The sequence below is a fragment of the Hippoglossus stenolepis genome, chromosome 14, assembly GCF_022539355.2.
Source record: "Hippoglossus stenolepis isolate QCI-W04-F060 chromosome 14, HSTE1.2, whole genome shotgun sequence".
Classification (NCBI taxonomy): Eukaryota; Metazoa; Chordata; class Actinopteri; order Pleuronectiformes; family Pleuronectidae; genus Hippoglossus; species Hippoglossus stenolepis.
The window spans coordinates 14,203,985-14,221,421 of record NC_061496.1 but is presented as its reverse complement, the minus strand read 5'-3'; the positions used below and the strand labels follow the sequence as shown (position 1 = coordinate 14,221,421).

At 41.5% G+C, this 17,437-nt stretch overlaps 1 protein-coding gene across 1 annotated transcript; it reads left to right on the top strand.

Annotated features, from left to right (window-relative positions):
- The first annotated feature begins 3,208 nt into the window (after nucleotides 1–3,208).
- Nucleotides 3,209–7,104, top strand: loxl5a (lysyl oxidase-like 5a). Its single transcript, XM_035176839.2, has 7 exons — nucleotides 3,209–4,208; nucleotides 4,765–4,873; nucleotides 5,553–5,690; nucleotides 5,859–6,015; nucleotides 6,210–6,305; nucleotides 6,462–6,577; nucleotides 6,664–7,104. The coding sequence occupies exons 1-7, from the start codon at nucleotides 3,209–3,211 to the stop codon at nucleotides 6,668–6,670; spliced, it is 1,623 nt and encodes a 540-aa protein (XP_035032730.2). The 3' UTR covers nucleotides 6,671–7,104.
- The last annotated feature ends 10,333 nt before the right edge of the window (nucleotides 7,105–17,437 follow it).

Below are 17,437 nucleotides of genomic sequence, written 5' to 3'. Positions count from 1 at the left end.
CAGCCAAGTTTAACTTCTTTATTGTGTTAAATCTAGAGTAATGCATCTTATGTGACAAGCTGATTATGTGTTTTGAATATAAAATGTCATTGTGCATTATAGTCACTATAACTGATATATTAATGTAGTGGAGTTAAACAAAACAATAACCCCCTCTTAGAAGAACTACAGTAGCATAAAAAACACTCCAATTAAAGTAAGTACTTGAGTATTTCACTAAATCTACTTTGCTACCCAAGGGACAGTCAGCTAAGTAATACTGAGCAGGGGTTTAGAGTTTAGTGCCTTGCTCAAGAGACCTCTCTTTAGATCCAAACATATTTTAATGGAAACTATACAGCCATTGTTCACTGAAGGTGTCAGATACCTCATGTGGGGCGCTGGTGCTTGGAGAGGTGGAGGTTTGAATGATCTGTGTCACAGAGTCAGGGAGGGAGGAGACCTTCAGTGCTTACACAGCGAGCGACCACCCGACATGTTGGAGGAATGACAGCCATCCGGTCACAGCCTGCCTGATCCAACTGGACCTGCACCTTGTGATTGTGTCTCACACACACACACACACACACACACGCAACCAGTCACACTACCCTACTCCTGTTTCTCACACTCACTCACGAGTTTATGCTCACTCAATGCTGAAAGGCCCTGAGTGCCTACCAGCGTGTGTGGGTATATTTGGAGGGCATCGGTGCTTGTGGCGTTGGTGCAGCAGCAGACACAGGAAGTATCATACAGTACGACCTCCTCTAATCCTCAGTGTGCTGGCCGGCCTCGTGCATTCAGGGGCCTGCTGCCACGCTCCTGGCTGCCAGTGTGTCGACACGTCGCTGCAGCCACAGATGGAGTGGCAGTGGAGGCATGGGAGGACCTCTCACCTACTTCGGGGCAGTCAACAGCCTTTTCATTACCAGTATAAACAGACAGCTACATGCAGGCCTGTCAGAAGAAAAAACCCTGAACTACCTGAATCTGGTGTCTCCAGTTTTCTTTGCGTTACTGTTCAGGTGTCACACAGGATTTCTTCAAGTGTGGAAAATGCTTTGAAGTGTGCAGATTAGAGAAGATGTTGTTTTCCCCATTTCTCAGCGTTTGACCTTCTCTCTTTCCCAAGAAAAGAAAGAAAATACCAACCTTAGCACAAAGACATGACAAAATCTTAAACCGAGACATGGTATTGGTGGATAAAAATACGAAATATTGAGTCTTTGAATGTCAGCTCTCATTCAATTGGTGACTAATTGCAATGACCAACCTCAAATCAATTGCTCACAGCATCTTCATCATCTTTTTTACACAGGCTCCCAGTCTGTTTTAGAATAGAACAGAATTTGATCAGCATTCTTCGTCTTTCTCAAAGCTATATTTCTCTCCTGTGTGCACCAGCACGTATACTTGAGATGCTCAGGCAGATGACCTCTGTCTGTTATAGTGACCCAGCTGAAAACCAAAGGGGGTTTTGCAGTCAGGGCCACGAGGCTCTGAACGACCTGCCCGAGGAGATCATGTCAGCTGAGCCAGTGTCTCTCAAGTCCATCAATACCACAAACCTTTATCAGAAAGCCCTCCCTGATTTTACTTGAGTTTTAATTTCCCTATTTACCTTTTCACATACCATATTGGTGTTCATGCATTAAATCGTTTTTAGCTGTTTAAAACCGATGCTTTTGATGACTACTCTCTTTTATTTTGCTGTCATTGTAAATCACTTTGTAATGTGGATTTTACATAGTGCTCTATAGATTAAGTTGTATTATTATTCTAATCATTATTATTATTTTGAAATGATCCCTCCTGTAAATGGATGATGAAAAGTTAATCACAGAATATCTTGTAAAATACAAAGACCTTCATATTACAGATAAAAACACTGCATGTTGAAGACTGGTTAATAGTTATGGTCTGTAACATAACAATGTCCGGCCCTTTAAAAACTTTAAAAGGCTGTAAAACTTGACCTCACTTTGAAAAGTGCTCTGATATAAAGTGCAGACATCATCGGGGAGATAAAACAAATCTGTTTTGGGTATTTCTTATATAAATAAACATTGAAGAGTTTCCATGTCTTGACAAGTGTTTATAAAGTCACATTTGTTTCAACAACAGCCAGACTTTGATCTTAATCCCAGATTTTGGAGCAGGACTTTCTACAATAAGAAGTGAGAGAAACAGAAAGGGATTATATTCATGTCATCTTTGTCTTTCTCTTCATTCATGTTGAAAACTGAAGAGGCCGTGACGTATGACACCTGCTGAAGTCACGAGACTAACATAGTTAAATAGTTGCAGACAGTCTGTGAGGATACACTGCCATCGTGTGGTGGAGAGGGGGAACAGGACCTCAGTGCGCAGACTGAATACAATACAATCCTGTCACTTCGTACTCTCAACACCATCAAGCACCATTATATCAACACTATGAACTCATGTATCTCCATCCACCTTCAGTTTCAGGACTTTTGGGTCCCGGACTGTACAACACACTTTTAATCCATATGAAATCTGAAGTGCTCCACCGCCACCTGGCACCTACATAGATATGTTTCCTTTTTTATACTGTCATAACAATGCAGTTAAGGACACATACATGTTTGAATGAAACTCTTGTCCATGGTGGACTATCAAGTTTCAGAAGATTTAAAATGGAGACATTTTGAGGTAATTAAAGGGAAAGTTGGCGACTTTTTCATTATGGTACTAATACTACATAAAAATGTATCTAAACTTGCCTTTCATTTTCTCAAAGATCCAACAGTAAACTCTTCTGAAACTTGATATACAGACAGTGGGGGTCACCATGAACAAGGTTGAGGTGAAATATCTGTGTCACCTTTGAAGGGTTTTCTTAAAAATGTTTTTAATGTTGAGTGCCATAATGAAAAAGTAGCACAATTTTGCCTTTGATTTTCATACAAAATAAATATACATTATATTCCCTTATATTATTATAAATATTTGTTAATTTCCTGTGTGGAAATCAAACCAATCTTCCATAATAAGTTTCATTAAACCATCAGTAAGTAGCCAAGGACCTGTACCGTAAGACCACGAATAGACCAGAATAGACGCATCAATTTTCAAAGTGCGTCTGGCACGACCTGGTTTTCTCAAACCACGGACCACATGACCACAGTACCTCACTACTTATGACACACTCAAATGTTCTTCGTTAATGTCTTGTCAGATAGAGACACCGTCGCACCGAGCCATGGAGAAGCTTGTGTTAGTCTTCCTCCTTTATTTTCTGGTGTGTTTGGGCACAGCTCAGCAACAATTACGCGCACGTGCGGGACCGTGGAGACACCGGATTCAGTGGGAGAACAACGGTCAGATGTACAGTCTGCTGAGCACCGGGACTCAGTACCGCTCCCCGGCACAGACCAGGAGACGCACCCAGCTTTTACTGACGACTAAGAACAGTTTCAACAGAGTGAACCTTCCTTTAGCGCCCAGTCGACCCACCAGAGCCAGAGCTGGACTCCCAGGGGACGCAGTCTGGGTTCACCCGCTCCAAAACGACCTCGGTCCAGTGGATGCATCTGTTCTTGGTGCTGATGCGGGACAGTATTTAATCGCCCCGGGACGACCAGGGTCACCCGGGCGGTCTCCACTGAGAATGACCTCTGCCGGAGAGGCTGTGGCTTTGGGGTACCGTCCACATCAGAATCCGTTGAATAGCACCGCTGCAGCCATCCAGGAGTTCTCTGGCAGCGGGATCCCACGAGGTGGTCGGAGTACAACAGGAGCTGAAGCTGGTGCACAACAGGTCCCCGCGTCAACGATTAGATCACCGGACTTTACGCACAGCCAAGGTGGCCGGATACGACCCGAGAGCTCTGAGTCAAGTCCCCGGTCACCTGCCACATCTGGATCGGTCTCCATGGCTGAGAATGGCGGGAATGCGCATCGCATCCTTCAGCAAACCAGTCCGGTAGATGCACCCATTGCGCACAGAGAGCGCCCACAGACCAGAGTCACACCGGAGTCAAACGTAGTTCCCACTGCGCCGTCCGGCAACTCTGTAGAAATACACTTTGGTCCCAGGCCGGATCCACCACGGACTACAGACACGAGTGACCCAAGAGATCCGCACAGTATTCATCACAGGAACTCGGTTTTCTACAACGTTTACCCACCAGACCGCAGGAACAGGATCACTGCGCGCCCTCCGCCAGGAACCGGCTATGGCACCAGGTTCTTCCACAATGGTGAGGCAGAGACATGAGATACAGAGACCACAGTGTGTACAAGCAGTTGGCAAAACACAGAGTTTGATCATCACCTCCATCATATAAAAAATACACAGGAAGACAATGAGAGACCATGTATGGCAACAATTTCATCCCAGGAAATATGGGACATATTATCAAGTATAGAATAGATAACTATTTAAAGCGAAACTGATAATGTTCCTGTATCTTAACTAATAGCCCCCTAAAATCAACAAGTCCGAGAAATTATCTTTTTATGTTTTGACCATATAAAGTACAGTAGGCTTCTCTAGTCAATATTTAAGTATTCAAGTATTTAAATTTATTCTTGAACATGATTCCCTCGGTTCAGTGAACAATGAATAATGTGATTGTTTTTATCAGTTAAAATGTTTTCTATTCTCTTTATCTCTGTATCACATATACATATATATCTCTGTTGATTATTCCCCTTCATTATGTGTAAACTCTCTATTTAATGCATAATGAGTCACTGTTTCTATCTGGGTCCTGATACAAATGCATGATTTTGAGGTTGATTTGTTTTCTGCAGGTCTTCCAGACTTGGTTCCTGATCCTTATTACATCCAGGCTGCCTCTTACATCCAGAGAGTGCAGATGTATGCACTCCGCTGTGCTGCTGAAGAGAACTGTCTGTCCAGGTACTCCTCTTTATTCGACACTATCAGTCTGTCAGTCAAGTGAAACCAGTTAATTATAAGATCTGTTATTCAATCAATATTTCTATAAATAATGTTTAATGACTCCTAAATTGCAAAGGTCCTCGTGGATTGTCTGAAATAATGAAATTCAGCATCCGAATGATATTTTTACTGACAAAAATCAATGGGGTTCACGTATATGAATAAAAAGCACGACAACCATTCAGTATTCCTTTGAGGTTCGTTGCCACATCTGGATGTGCGTCGGCCTCTGTCCTGTTTGGACGTTACAGCTGAATGACAGAGCGGCTGGACACAAACCTGGCAGCCGCCCGAGTTTCTCTCCTCTGATCTGAGCTGCCACTCTGCCAAGTACAATAAGCTCTGAAGTGAGAGTCAAAGGATTCCTGAGGTGAACACAAGAACTACTGAGGCAAGACCAGAAACCACCTCTGTCACCGTGGCGGTGGATCTACGCTTGTCTTATGGTCAGTGGTGGACGAGACAAAGTTCACTGTGCAGTGAAGTGCTGTTTGCACTGATGGATACTGTGATGTAAAGATGCCATTGGCAAGAAACACAAGTGGCAGGTCGCTCAGTGGTTCAGGTTTCCAAAGTGTCTGAGTGAAGATGCTCAGGGGATCTGTCCTCATTAGTTTCCTGCTTCCTTTTCCCTCAGGTCCGCGTATCATCCGAGTGTGAGCGACCTCGACTACAGGGTCCTGTTGAGGTTCCCACAGCGCGTGAAGAACCAAGGAACAGCAGACTTCCTCCCAGTGAAGCCCAGACATGACTGGGAGTGGCACAGCTGTCACCAGTGAGTGGATTTGGGGGATACATCTCTAAGTATATATTTCAAGAACTTTGATGCTCTATTGGATATTTGAACATATAGGTCTGTTTTAGATGTGAGGAAATTAGGTGAGTGTACAAGACCAGGACACATTTGCATTACCCATGTGGATCTTTCTCTGTCTCCCTGCAGACATTACCACAGCATGGAGGCCTTTAGTAACTATGACCTGCTGGACGTCTCCACCGGAGAGAAGGTGGCTGAGGGACACAAGGCCAGCTTCTGTCTGGAGGACACGTCATGTGACCGGGGAATACGACGGCGCTTTGCCTGCACCGCTCACACACAGGTTGGTCTGCACGGTCTATGGTTTATTCATTTTTCCATTGATCGTCCAATCGATATTTTCAATATTTCCTACTTGTTGGGTTGATTCCTGTGTTTAAATGTGAGATGATTGATTAGGATGATATTTAGAAATACACACAAATTCTTCCCCTAAGCAAAAAGAAGGTGAATGATGTGAGTCTGCGTTTGTCTCAGGGGCTCGGTCCTGGTTGCTATGATACGTACCACGCAAACATCGACTGCCAGTGGATCGACATCACTGATGTACCGCCAGGAAACTACATACTCAAGGTGGGGGGCGTAGATCTGCTTTATGAGTGTAGGACATGATAAATAACAGAAGTGAGTTGTAATAATAAATATGATTAAAAATCGGATTTTCCAGTGTGTTTTCTGTCGACTGGGCTCAAGTATCTACAATTCATAGCTCGTTCTGCTGTTTTTCAGGTGACAGTGAATCCCTCCCAGCTCGTCCAGGAGTCGGACTTCTCCAACAACGAGGTTCGCTGTGACATCAGATACACAGGAGGCTACGTCCAGGCGAGGAACTGCAGGATTACAGTGTGAGTAAGAGACTGAAAGAGTTCTCACATCTGATCCACTGAGAGCAGAAACACAAGCTGATGGTGTCTGTTGTTTGTTTTGACAGGAGCTGACCTGACTGAAGACGACAACTTCACCACAGAAATATGTAGTATATATATAAATGTTTACTGTTATCATAATTCTCTCTGTTTGTATTTATGACATGATATACTGTAGCGCCAGACAAGCTGGAGTGATGCTGTCTTTTTTGTTGGATTAATAATTTCCAGCTGGTATTAGCTCAATTTACTCAAAACTAAAACAAACACAGTCTTCAAAATTATTTCATTTGTACCATGTGACTGAATCAGTGTTTATTCGAAAGGAAACTGTGATGCTCTTCTCTCCTGAAATTTAAAAGCCTTTTGTTTTATTTGACAAATGTTCCCTAACCCTAACCCTCTGTTAAATGACTGTATATGTATTGTGGACAATGTATGTTACAATACAGAAAAAGCAAATACTCTAATATATGAATTTAAAGCAATAATTCTGTGTAAATTCTTCCAGCAGTGTCTTTGAAAATGTTTAGTTTGAAGGGCTGTGAATGGTTGAAAGGTTGTCTGCATTTTTATTGTATTTTTAATAAAGATTGTTTTAAGTTTTTTTGGAAACAAAAGTACTATTGAAGGCTATTTTCCCCTTTAGATTCTAATGATCAGTAGGTTTAAAGTTGATATTTCCAAAAGTGTAACGTAGGAAAAGGAAAAGGGAAGCAGGAATTTACTGAATGAGATTTCCTGAAGGTTTTGATGGTTGAAGTTTGCAGGAGTCGTTGGCAACTGAGTTCCAAACATTGCAACCAAAAAGGGGCGAAGTAATAATATTTGTATAGCACTTATCTAAACAAGGTTACAAAGTGCTTCACACAAAAAAATCCATGGCAAAATGAGGAAAGAATGATAATAAAAGGCATTCAGTTCAGTTCAATTTTAAGAGTCATAACTTAAATACTTACTAAATCATAATATAATAAGGTCAAGACCTTAAATTTATAGAGAAACCCACCAGTTCCCACAATGAGTAAGCACTATGGCGACTTGTGCCGACTTGTGCCAGATTTATGCCTCAACAGAAAGTGAAAGATATAATAATAAAGAAACAGGAAAAATAGTGTGAATGCTGAAACCAGTGGCGTATCTAGGATTCTGAATCATGGGCCTTAAAGGGGTCACAATTAACACAGAGGGGCCAATTATACTGTACGTCCCACATCAATGCACAATTCCCTGATTCAGTAAGGTGCATGTTTAAGTCATTCCTTCTTTTTCTCTACTCCTTTGAGTGAGACCAAACATCATTCAATATATTTGGAAAATTGTTCATATTGTATGTAAGTGACAATTTTTTTAAGACTACTGACAAGACAGGGGCACTTAAAGGTCCAATCAGATTTCAGCTGGAGCCAGCGCCCCCCCTGGCCCCACCCCTCAGTCCACCCCTGGCTCACACGAATAATCGCTATGGATGAAATAATTTGAACAAATATGAACCATGAAGCCATTCCCCTGTCTAGCTGGCGTCAACAACCTGTTCATAATGAATAACCTGAGCTGGTGGTACATTTCTTGAATGCCTTTGGAAGAACACACCTCAGAGAGACACGTGTGAAAATGGTTCCACTTTGCACGTTTACATCTGTGGGAAACAGCAGCAGGGGACGTCCGTCAGCTGTGCACCACCGGCCTGCTGTTGTTGCATATTTTTCATGTTGTGTTAAAGTGGATGAGTGATTGAGAAAACATTTATTCACCTGACAGCGGCTCCCGATGAGGTGTCTGGGAAGAGTCTCGCTCTGTTTGCACTTTGTCACCAGATTTATGCTGCGTGATTGGTCAATGTATAAATAATCACCACAACATTTATTTTTACAGTAGCGATGTTTGCTGTCCAGCACGAATACATGACCTCACTGTGTTCCAACGTTAAATATACGACAGTAAGAGCTTTTACTGTTTTTGACCCTCGTTTGTTTCAGCACCACATTTCTCTTTCCATGTGTATCGTGTCGAATCTTTATTTGACAAACAGGAACTCCTCTAATACATTAAACCCAGGGTGTGAGAGATTTGTTCCTCAACAGACACTTTGTGCAGGTCGTTTTGAAGTACAGGATTTCAACAACTTTCATGCCAATAGAAGGAAATGAAAAGGGGATGAAAAGGGAAGCAGGTTCAGGATGTGCTTGAGTTGAATATTTAGGCAGGTCGGAGCTGAGGTCATGGAGTGTGTTACTGTAACACAACTACACATAGTCATGACCAACATGTCACAGGGACGACACCAGGTACGGCACTCACCTCGTCGCTCTGTGTGTTAAGAATGAGTCCAGAAAACCAGTAGAAAGTTTATGAATAAATTGAGAATTGAAACACTGTTACAGTGCTGGAAGATCCTGTTCAGATACTTTATTTAAATAAAGGTACAATGTAAAAATAAATCCTGTATAAAAGGTAAACTGTAGAAATACAGAAGGATGATCAGAAAATGTTATTTGTTGTGGTTGGATGAGGTAGATCTTATTCAAGGAGGTTATGTATTTGTCTACATTTGTTTGGATTTGGATTACACAAAAACTAAAGGACAGTTTTCCATGAAACTGGTGCGGTTCCGGATCAGGTGGTGGATCCAGGAATTCTTTTCACCTTCTTTAACATTGTGAGATCGGGCGTTTTTCAACATTTTCCCTGATTTCTCAGAGACTAATTCATTAATCTTGACAAAAATCACACATGTTTCGGGGACTGATATTTATGAGTGCGTGCGATTTTGTGCAGATCCAAATAAAAATTCAGATCTATTGAATTTAAAAGTGGTTTCATACAGGGACTGTCGGGCCTTGGTGGAGGTATGTGCTCTCCGAGGGGGCAGTCTTCTCATCTCAAGTCCTGTAGTTCCTAATTTACGGTCCAGCTTCTCCGAAGAATCAAAAGATACAGTAAATGTTGGGGGATTGAAGAAAAAACAATGTTCTGACTGATAAATTTGTATCGATTATTCCGCTGGTATTTAGAGATTTTATTTGTCAGGTAAATATAAAAGTATTTAGTAGTATTCTTTGTCAGATAAACGTAAAAAGTTTGGAAAAAGGACAACATTTCCCTTGAAATACAGTGGAGTAAAATATCATGTGAAAATACCCATATACCTCAAAACTACAGTTAAAAGCCTCAGTTACGTTCACATGACGAGGATGATACAGTTACACGGATGGAAAGGATGAAAAGGCATCAAGAATTAAAATCTCAGTTTATCCACATCACACTGGGTATGAACCCATTTTACCAATCCCCAGATTTCCCTCATCCTCTTATCCAAACATGGCCTCTCTGTCGAGCCCACACCATCTTTGGTCAGAGAGGCCTCGGGGTGAGCCCCCTGATGGGAGTGTGACAGAGGGTCAGGACCGAGCCTCCTCCGCCCGCTCCAGGTGCTGTTTGCTCAGAGCAGACCGATGTTGCTATAAGCCTGCGGGGCGTGCAGGGCGGGGAGAGGTCCCGGTCGCCCCTGCTGGAGATGACAGGGAGGAGAGAAATTCCACAGATCCGCAGACGGCCAGGAAAACCTGACTGCAAACCGCTGACATCAGCAGCACCACGGCTAAACCATTATTATCGTGAGCTGAGTGTCTGTGAGGCCAAGCCCAAAAGGTCTGAGTGTCTGAGACTCCACGTCAACAAGTGTCAGAGCCAACAGGCGAGACTGCAGGGACGTATGATGGAGGGCAGTCCAACGTTGCTCCTCCAGAAATCCACCTTTAAATTATGACCCTGAGTTGAAGAGACTGGAATCCAAGATAGATTTGACTTCTTTATTTGGTCCAGCATGTTCTTCTGCATAATCTCATCAAAGAGTCCTGTTACTTTGATGTTGATGAATGTGTTTGCAAACATTTTCCTGTTTACAAATACAGCAGAGACAACATTAGCAACATTAGCATGTATTCTGAGTAATGTTTCTGACACCGTCTGAAGTCCAGTATAAAAGTCAGAAAATCTAATTGATTAGTTCCTTGAAATATAAGTTTAAACTATTATTAGTCCTCTTTGAGGGTTGAGGAAGTTCTTTACTTGTTGTTCCAGCCTCGTTCCAACTAACAGACGTCTAAATATACAAAAACATGAATTCAAGATGAATCAACACCACCTGATGTTCAAAAACTAAAGTGTATTTTTCCATTTAAGCTTCTTGATTTCTCTAATTTCGTGGACTTGGGATTTTCCAGGTTCAGTTTTTAGCCTTGACTCCGTCCAGCTGCTGAAGCGCTGATGTTGGTTCTACTGAAGACTGACTCACACTGAGAGACGGTCCTGAGTGCACCTCAGTAACCTTTATTAACGTTTCGTTTTTACGAGCTTGTGTGTGTGACTTCTCCATTGTTTAAAGTCGAGAACTGAGCAGGTTAAAAAGTTCAGAGGGAACGTTTGGACCTCGTCTGGTTCTTTCCCTGCTCAGTCATAGCTGCGTCCTTCAAACCATCAAGGAACGAAGGAGCCCGGAGCTCCGCCAAGGTGGGAAATTTCATCTGTGACTCACCCTGTCGCCGTTTGTCAAATCAATTTGAGCTAACGATGTTCTCAATAACAACATCGCCTCAGCGGCCAAGGAGAGAATGAGCCCAAACTGTTCTGAGGAAGGACTTCAAAGAGGGAGAGCGCGCTGTGGACGTCCCTGGAGAGCTGGGTCATTTCTCGCCAGTAATGCTTTTCCAGAGGAAGGGTCTTGGCAGCGTGGACTCTCCCACCCGGCGGTCCCACAACATCATTACCGGAATGTGAATATATATCAACAAGCGATTTATTTAACCTGGAGCTCAGGCTGAAGAGACGACTCCATTGTGATTGGAGGCTCTGCTCATTTCCCGCAGCCGTTTCCTGTTCTGGGGACGGTTCTCCATCTTTTATCTAGCTTGTAGAAATGTTGGTTTTCTCTAATTCTCTAAAGTAAATATGAGAAACTCCCTCCAGGAAAGAGGAGTAGAAACATCAATCCAAACACTGCGTAGCTTTAATTTATGTTTCCTTAAAGTTTGTGTGAAAGCTGCCACACACACACCAGCCTGGATTTCATGTGTTTTCATCAGAAGTGTGATTTGTTAGATTGAAACCAGGATGTTTATGTTGTTTAGTTAAACCTGAAATAAACTAGCAGCTGAAACAAGCTGTGAAATTCCACAGATTCACTCCATGTTTCTGCTAAACGCTGCCTAATGAAGCAAAACAGTAAATTGACATAGTTAGTAAGTCGCCCTGATGCAGTTTGATGGCTTCTGTCTTAACCAGTTCATCACTTTATTTTCCCTGATTGAAGACCCACAGGCCATTGACTCCACCAGCACAGGTGCATTGTTGCTCAGTGCAGCTGTTGGGTCCAACAGAGAGAGAATCTTGGTTTTGCAGCCACAGTTTAAGCTATTTAGGTTTAATTGACCTCCACAGTGAAAACCAGTGGGATTCCAGCCTCCATGGGAGAGACCATTTCACTGCTCATGGTGACACCAGGGTACAAATTAAAATTCTTTATCTCCACCTTTTTTAAGGAATAAAATGTACAAACTATTGATCTAATTAAGGATAAATCATTTATAAAGCACAAAATGGGCTTACCCGCATACATGAGTGTTCATGTCATCCATCAGCCGTTGATTGACAACTAAATTTAACTCGTTATCACGGGAAAACAGAGGAAATATAATGTATGATTCCATGTCCATTTATGGCTTCTGTAGACTGAGCTTTAAGGTGAGATTTTATTATTTTGGTAGAAGAGCACTGCCGATAGAGCTATACACTTTAATATTTTTTTTAATTTATTAATCAATCAATCAATCAATCACATTTTATCTGTACAGCCCATATTCATAAATCTCAATTTGTGCCATAGGGCTTAACAAGGTGCAACATCTTCTGTCCTTCACCCTCACTTTCAAGAACTTTATTTAACAAATGTAAATCAAGTGAACCACAGTAATTCATTTAAATCAGATGTATGAAAGGATTTGTGTGTGTATTAATTCTTTAAAGAATCAGATACAATGGAGAGCTGAGGATCTTGTCATGGATGCCATTGACACATTTTTACAAAATAAAGTAAATTTGGGGTGATCAGCAATGAAAGTGGGACAATTCTCTCCGGAGGTGTTTAGCATGCGAGCAAAAAGCAAATCAACACGAGTCATACAACCATCTGACACCACAGTGTGTTTAGTTTGCGGTGGAATTCACTTTTTATTTGTTTTTCTGAAAACAGACGGCGTCTGGGGGGTGGGAGGGAGGTTATTGAATGAGGAGAAAGAACCGGGGCAACAAAAACAACCTGTTAATATATCTGTCCCAGCGAATTCGCCCACAGTTTGAATTGAATTTGTAGCTTTAGCTAAGGGCTAGCTTAGACGGTTACCGCTGCTCATCGAAGTCTCGCGGTATTTCGGTAACTTTTTTTGTTCTTTTCAAATGTCGCTAACGAAAGGGGATTAACTTCCCGCCCTAGTTTGAAATGCATGTTTCTGGAAACGAGACACTGACACACGAGCGGTTGTGTTGTTGTTTGAGAGTCAACCAGTGATAAACGGTAAAACGTTTCCTCTCCCCAGGGACGCTGACCCGGGTCTCCGCGGAACCAGCGAGCAGAGAGATGATAAGAGAAGCGCCAGACTGCAGCAGTGTCGGGTGGATCAGTCTGTGCTCGGCTGCCTGCTTCACTCTCGGTCTGTGAAATTTCCAAGCACAATTCATGTGAACTTTGTCTGCTGTCATTCAAATGAAGTTAATTATTTGAATGTTAGTTGAAGCTGCTTGTCGACTCCTGGCAGAAAAATGTACAGAGATAGTTACCAACTCATCTGAAGTGAGGTCGATCAGATAGTTTACATTTTGAAAACTGATTTGGGGAAATAGTTCTCTCTGTAAACTTGTTGAAGCTTCCTCTCTTATAACAGGCACTTGTGATTTCACTGGTTTTTTGTGTAATTCCAGGAGAAGAAGCAGCAGTCCAGTTGACGTGAACGTGTCCAGGCTCACGAGGTACGGAAAGGATACGTGGATGTTGTTTATATACATTATTTATTTGCTCCTCAGGATATCTTCATAACCATTCATGTATATTCCCATTCATAGGCATTGATTCAGCAGCAGGTCACCACTGTTGAAAGGCAGACCTGCATTGATGAGAGGCAGGTCACTATCATCCGGGAGCAGCAGCTGAATGAGCAGGTCACTGGCGCAGGGAGCTGATATTTTAAAACCTAGAAACGAGTGAAGTGATGTGATAATACAAAATGCTCAGGCTTAATTAATAAAGTCTAACCTGATGTTATCTTTTGTTATCTTGTTTTATCTTATTATATTCAAATAAATAATTAATTGATATGGTGTCTCTGTGCCCCTATCTACCAATAATAATACTAAAAATAAATAAATAAAGCCCTCAAAAAGCCAATTCATTTGCCTGAAGAAAAAAAATAAATAAATAATCCTGACAATTTCAATATGGCCTCCCACTGTCTCCTACTGTTCGGTGCTCGGGCCCTAATGAAAAACTAAATGAAAAATAAACCTGGATCCATCCCTTACTTAATCAGCATCTTCACCAAGATGTAGAGGGATCTTCCAAAGCCTAGGTTCCATCCCTCCACCAAGTTTTGTGGAAACCAGTTAAATAGTTTTGTAACTAGAAACTATCTGACAATGCCAAAAAAGCCCTATCTCACAAAAAATTACTGGACCTGACACTTTTGCCTAAATTTAAAGGTTCCATCTTGACCCATGTCATATCCTTCCACTAAGTTTTTTGGAAATCAGTTGTTTTTGTGTAATCCTGCAACCAGACAGGTGAAAATATAACTTCCTTGACGGAGGTAAATATTTCTCTTTTTAGCTGCTAAATCATCGTCTAGTTTTACAAGTCAGTCACTACCTTTGTCTGTTTGCTGTTTACTGATGAGCAGTTAGTGTCTCGTGCTTTTTTGGTTTTATTGAGCTTTTTTGCTGAATTCAGCTGAGAGAGCAGTCAGAATAAACCACAACAGTAAAGTGGCGAAGCAGTGAACCAAAACAATGAGCTGAAAGACACTAATATGAAGCCATGTAGAGGATTTATACTCAGCCATGACTTTCACATTACTCTATTGAGTCCGGAATCTATTACTATACCATAAAAAAATGATTTGTGGATCAGATTTTTCATATATTTACGAACTTTAAAACCAGAATTAAGGATTCACATAATATGAGTTCATCATGATGCACATGCAGAAAGAGATGATCCCAGGAAAAGCCAACGCCATCTGACAGTGTTTGACTGAATCAACATCCATCCGCCTGGTTAACACTTTTATATCAACATCAATTCATCAGCTCCATTAGTGAATACATCAGAATTCAATTCATTAATTTGCCAATGATGTGAAGTTGTGTTGTTAATCAACCAAACAATCAGGAAGAGAGACTTGTGCTAAGTTGTAATTCTGATTTGACAAAAACAGATTGGAAAGTTGTTTTTCCTGCACATGTTTCCTCTCTTTCGCTGTTCATCAAACAAACCTGCTAAATTAACACTACACATATATTTGTAACTACTGACGTGCTGAAGTGGTGATGTTTAACGCTCCCCGCTGTTTGTGTAAAGTCTGGACCTTAAATTTGCACCATTGGTGGGACGATTTGACACCACATGTTCTGTTTGGGGTCTGTGTTTACTTTTGTTTATAGCAAAGAGAAGAAGCTGTTTGTGTGAGCGCAGTGGAAATGACTGAATATTTCTTCTCCTCCTGGTTTTACACAGCTGACACCCTGAAGGAGGAAGTAGTGTTTACCTGGGCAGGACGAGGACTCACTCAGTCCGACCGTGTACAAATCATTACAGACCAAACTGCTTTCCCTGTCTGAAATAGAAGAATATGGGCCTACTGATGCCTGTACTTTCCCTCCCGTCACTGCTGTGTAAATATTAATACACTCAACAGGCTGTGTGAGTGAACACACGCTGTTATTAAGCCTGTTAAACTTTGGGGTTGAGAAGTGGGACTGGACGGGGAGGAGGTCTGGATGAGCCTCCTGGGGGCAGACAGCTAATTCAACAGAAACACTCCGGTTAGTTTTGGTCTGAATTTGAGTCTAAATGCTCAAACTGTTTTATGGTTTTTACACACGAGTGTCCGACAATGTTCGGGGGTCTCGTCTCGTACCGAACATCTGCTACGCTTCACCAGCAGGATGCTTTATGGTACACATGCAGACATGTGGGAGCAGACACGAGACTGACGATGTCTCAAATGTTGTGCTACTGTGAAAACAAGAGGAATGTACATGTCTGCTGGCAGGTCAATGTGGATTTTGGAAGGATGAATGATGCTTGTACTGGGGATCATGTACAACAGACCTGCATACAAGCACGACAAGGCCCAGGCATTCAGAGCTGGCCATTCAAGGCTTATGATAAAGATATTTTATTATTTAGAGGAAACGGAGCAGTTTGACAGTACTTCACAAAAACAAATGTTGAGGTACTGGATTATGTTTTTTTTATTTGTTCCAAAAAACAACTAAAATCACTGAATTCAAGTATATTAAATGTGTAAGATTATCATTATTATTTTGCTGTTGATTGTAAGTCTCAACATGTTGCATATACTGCACAACAGATATAGACATTCCAACTTATTACTGTTTATTCAGACTTAATTCACTGCTCTTACAGCACAGAACACACATTACCACAAACCTGTAAATCCATATTTGGAACAATTTCACTTTCACTTTTTTAACATTATGCATTTTTGTTACAATAGATCTTGTACCTTACTCTAAAAGGGCTTGTTAGCTTTTAAATGGTTGACAGTTTCTGTTTTACATGTGACAGTTTCATTGCCAGCTGTGATTATAAGTACAGTAAAATAGTCTATCAAACCCAGCCTGGGCAGAAAACACAATCTCAGGAAGCCTCAGACATCAGAGACATATTGTGTTGTGCCCTTTAAACTGTCTCCATTTATCTACATCACGTGTAGGAAAATAATATTTTGAGTTTTATAAAGTGAAGAATGACTGACTGAGACAAGACGAGACGAGATCATATATGAGTCAAGAGACGTCAGTGACGTTAATGCCTCCTTTACACCTGCATATGACATCCTGAGTGTGTGTGTGTTCCTGTCCTTATACCGTTGTGAGGTCCATTTTAAGCATAGACCCAGAGTGAGGACATTTTTGGAAAGTGTGGACATGTTGGCCGGTCATCACTTCTTCAAATGGCTGTTTGAGGGTTAAGACTTGGTTTTAGGGTTAGAATTAGGTTTAGGTTAGGGTTAGGCATTAGTTTGGATGGTTAAGGTTAAGGTATGGGAATTAAGCACTTTATATACAGTCTATTGAATTAAGGCTAGGGAATGCATTATGCCAATGAGTGTCCTCACTAAGATAGAAGTACAAACACGTGTTTGTGTGTGTAAAAAATAACTCAACAACACCAGACTCTTTTATTTAATGACATTAAATATTTGAAAACCTCTGATGTGTGTAGTATTTGTAGTAGTTTCCTCTTATATAAATCCAGATTTACTTGTTTCAGTAGTGGTCGAACCTGTCCTGCTTGACTGAGAATTTTAGCAATTTCAATTTGGCTGTTGGAGGGCGACACCGTGCGGCCAGAGATGCTAACATCACATTCCAGGAAAAAAAAAAACATTTCTGTACTTCTATAAGTATAATTTTTCTCAACAGTAAACAGTTTTTAATTCATTTATTCTTTCACGTCACGTGAAGTCGAGATACTAGAACTTTTATTTTCTGTTTGTTTTTTCTTTATTTGGTTTCGGTTTGGTCTGTGACGCGGCTGGTGAC

Coding starts and splice junctions, on each gene's coding strand:
- loxl5a (XM_035176839.2), top strand. CDS start 3,209: ATGGAGAAGCTTGTGTTAGTCTTCCTCCTTTATTTTCTGGTGTGTTTG. Junction 4,874..5,552: donor GAAGAGAACTGTCTGTCCAG/GTACTCCTCTTT, acceptor CTTTTCCCTCAG/GTCCGCGTATCATCCGAGTG. Junction 6,306..6,461: donor CAGGAAACTACATACTCAAG/GTGGGGGGCGTA, acceptor GCTGTTTTTCAG/GTGACAGTGAATCCCTCCCA.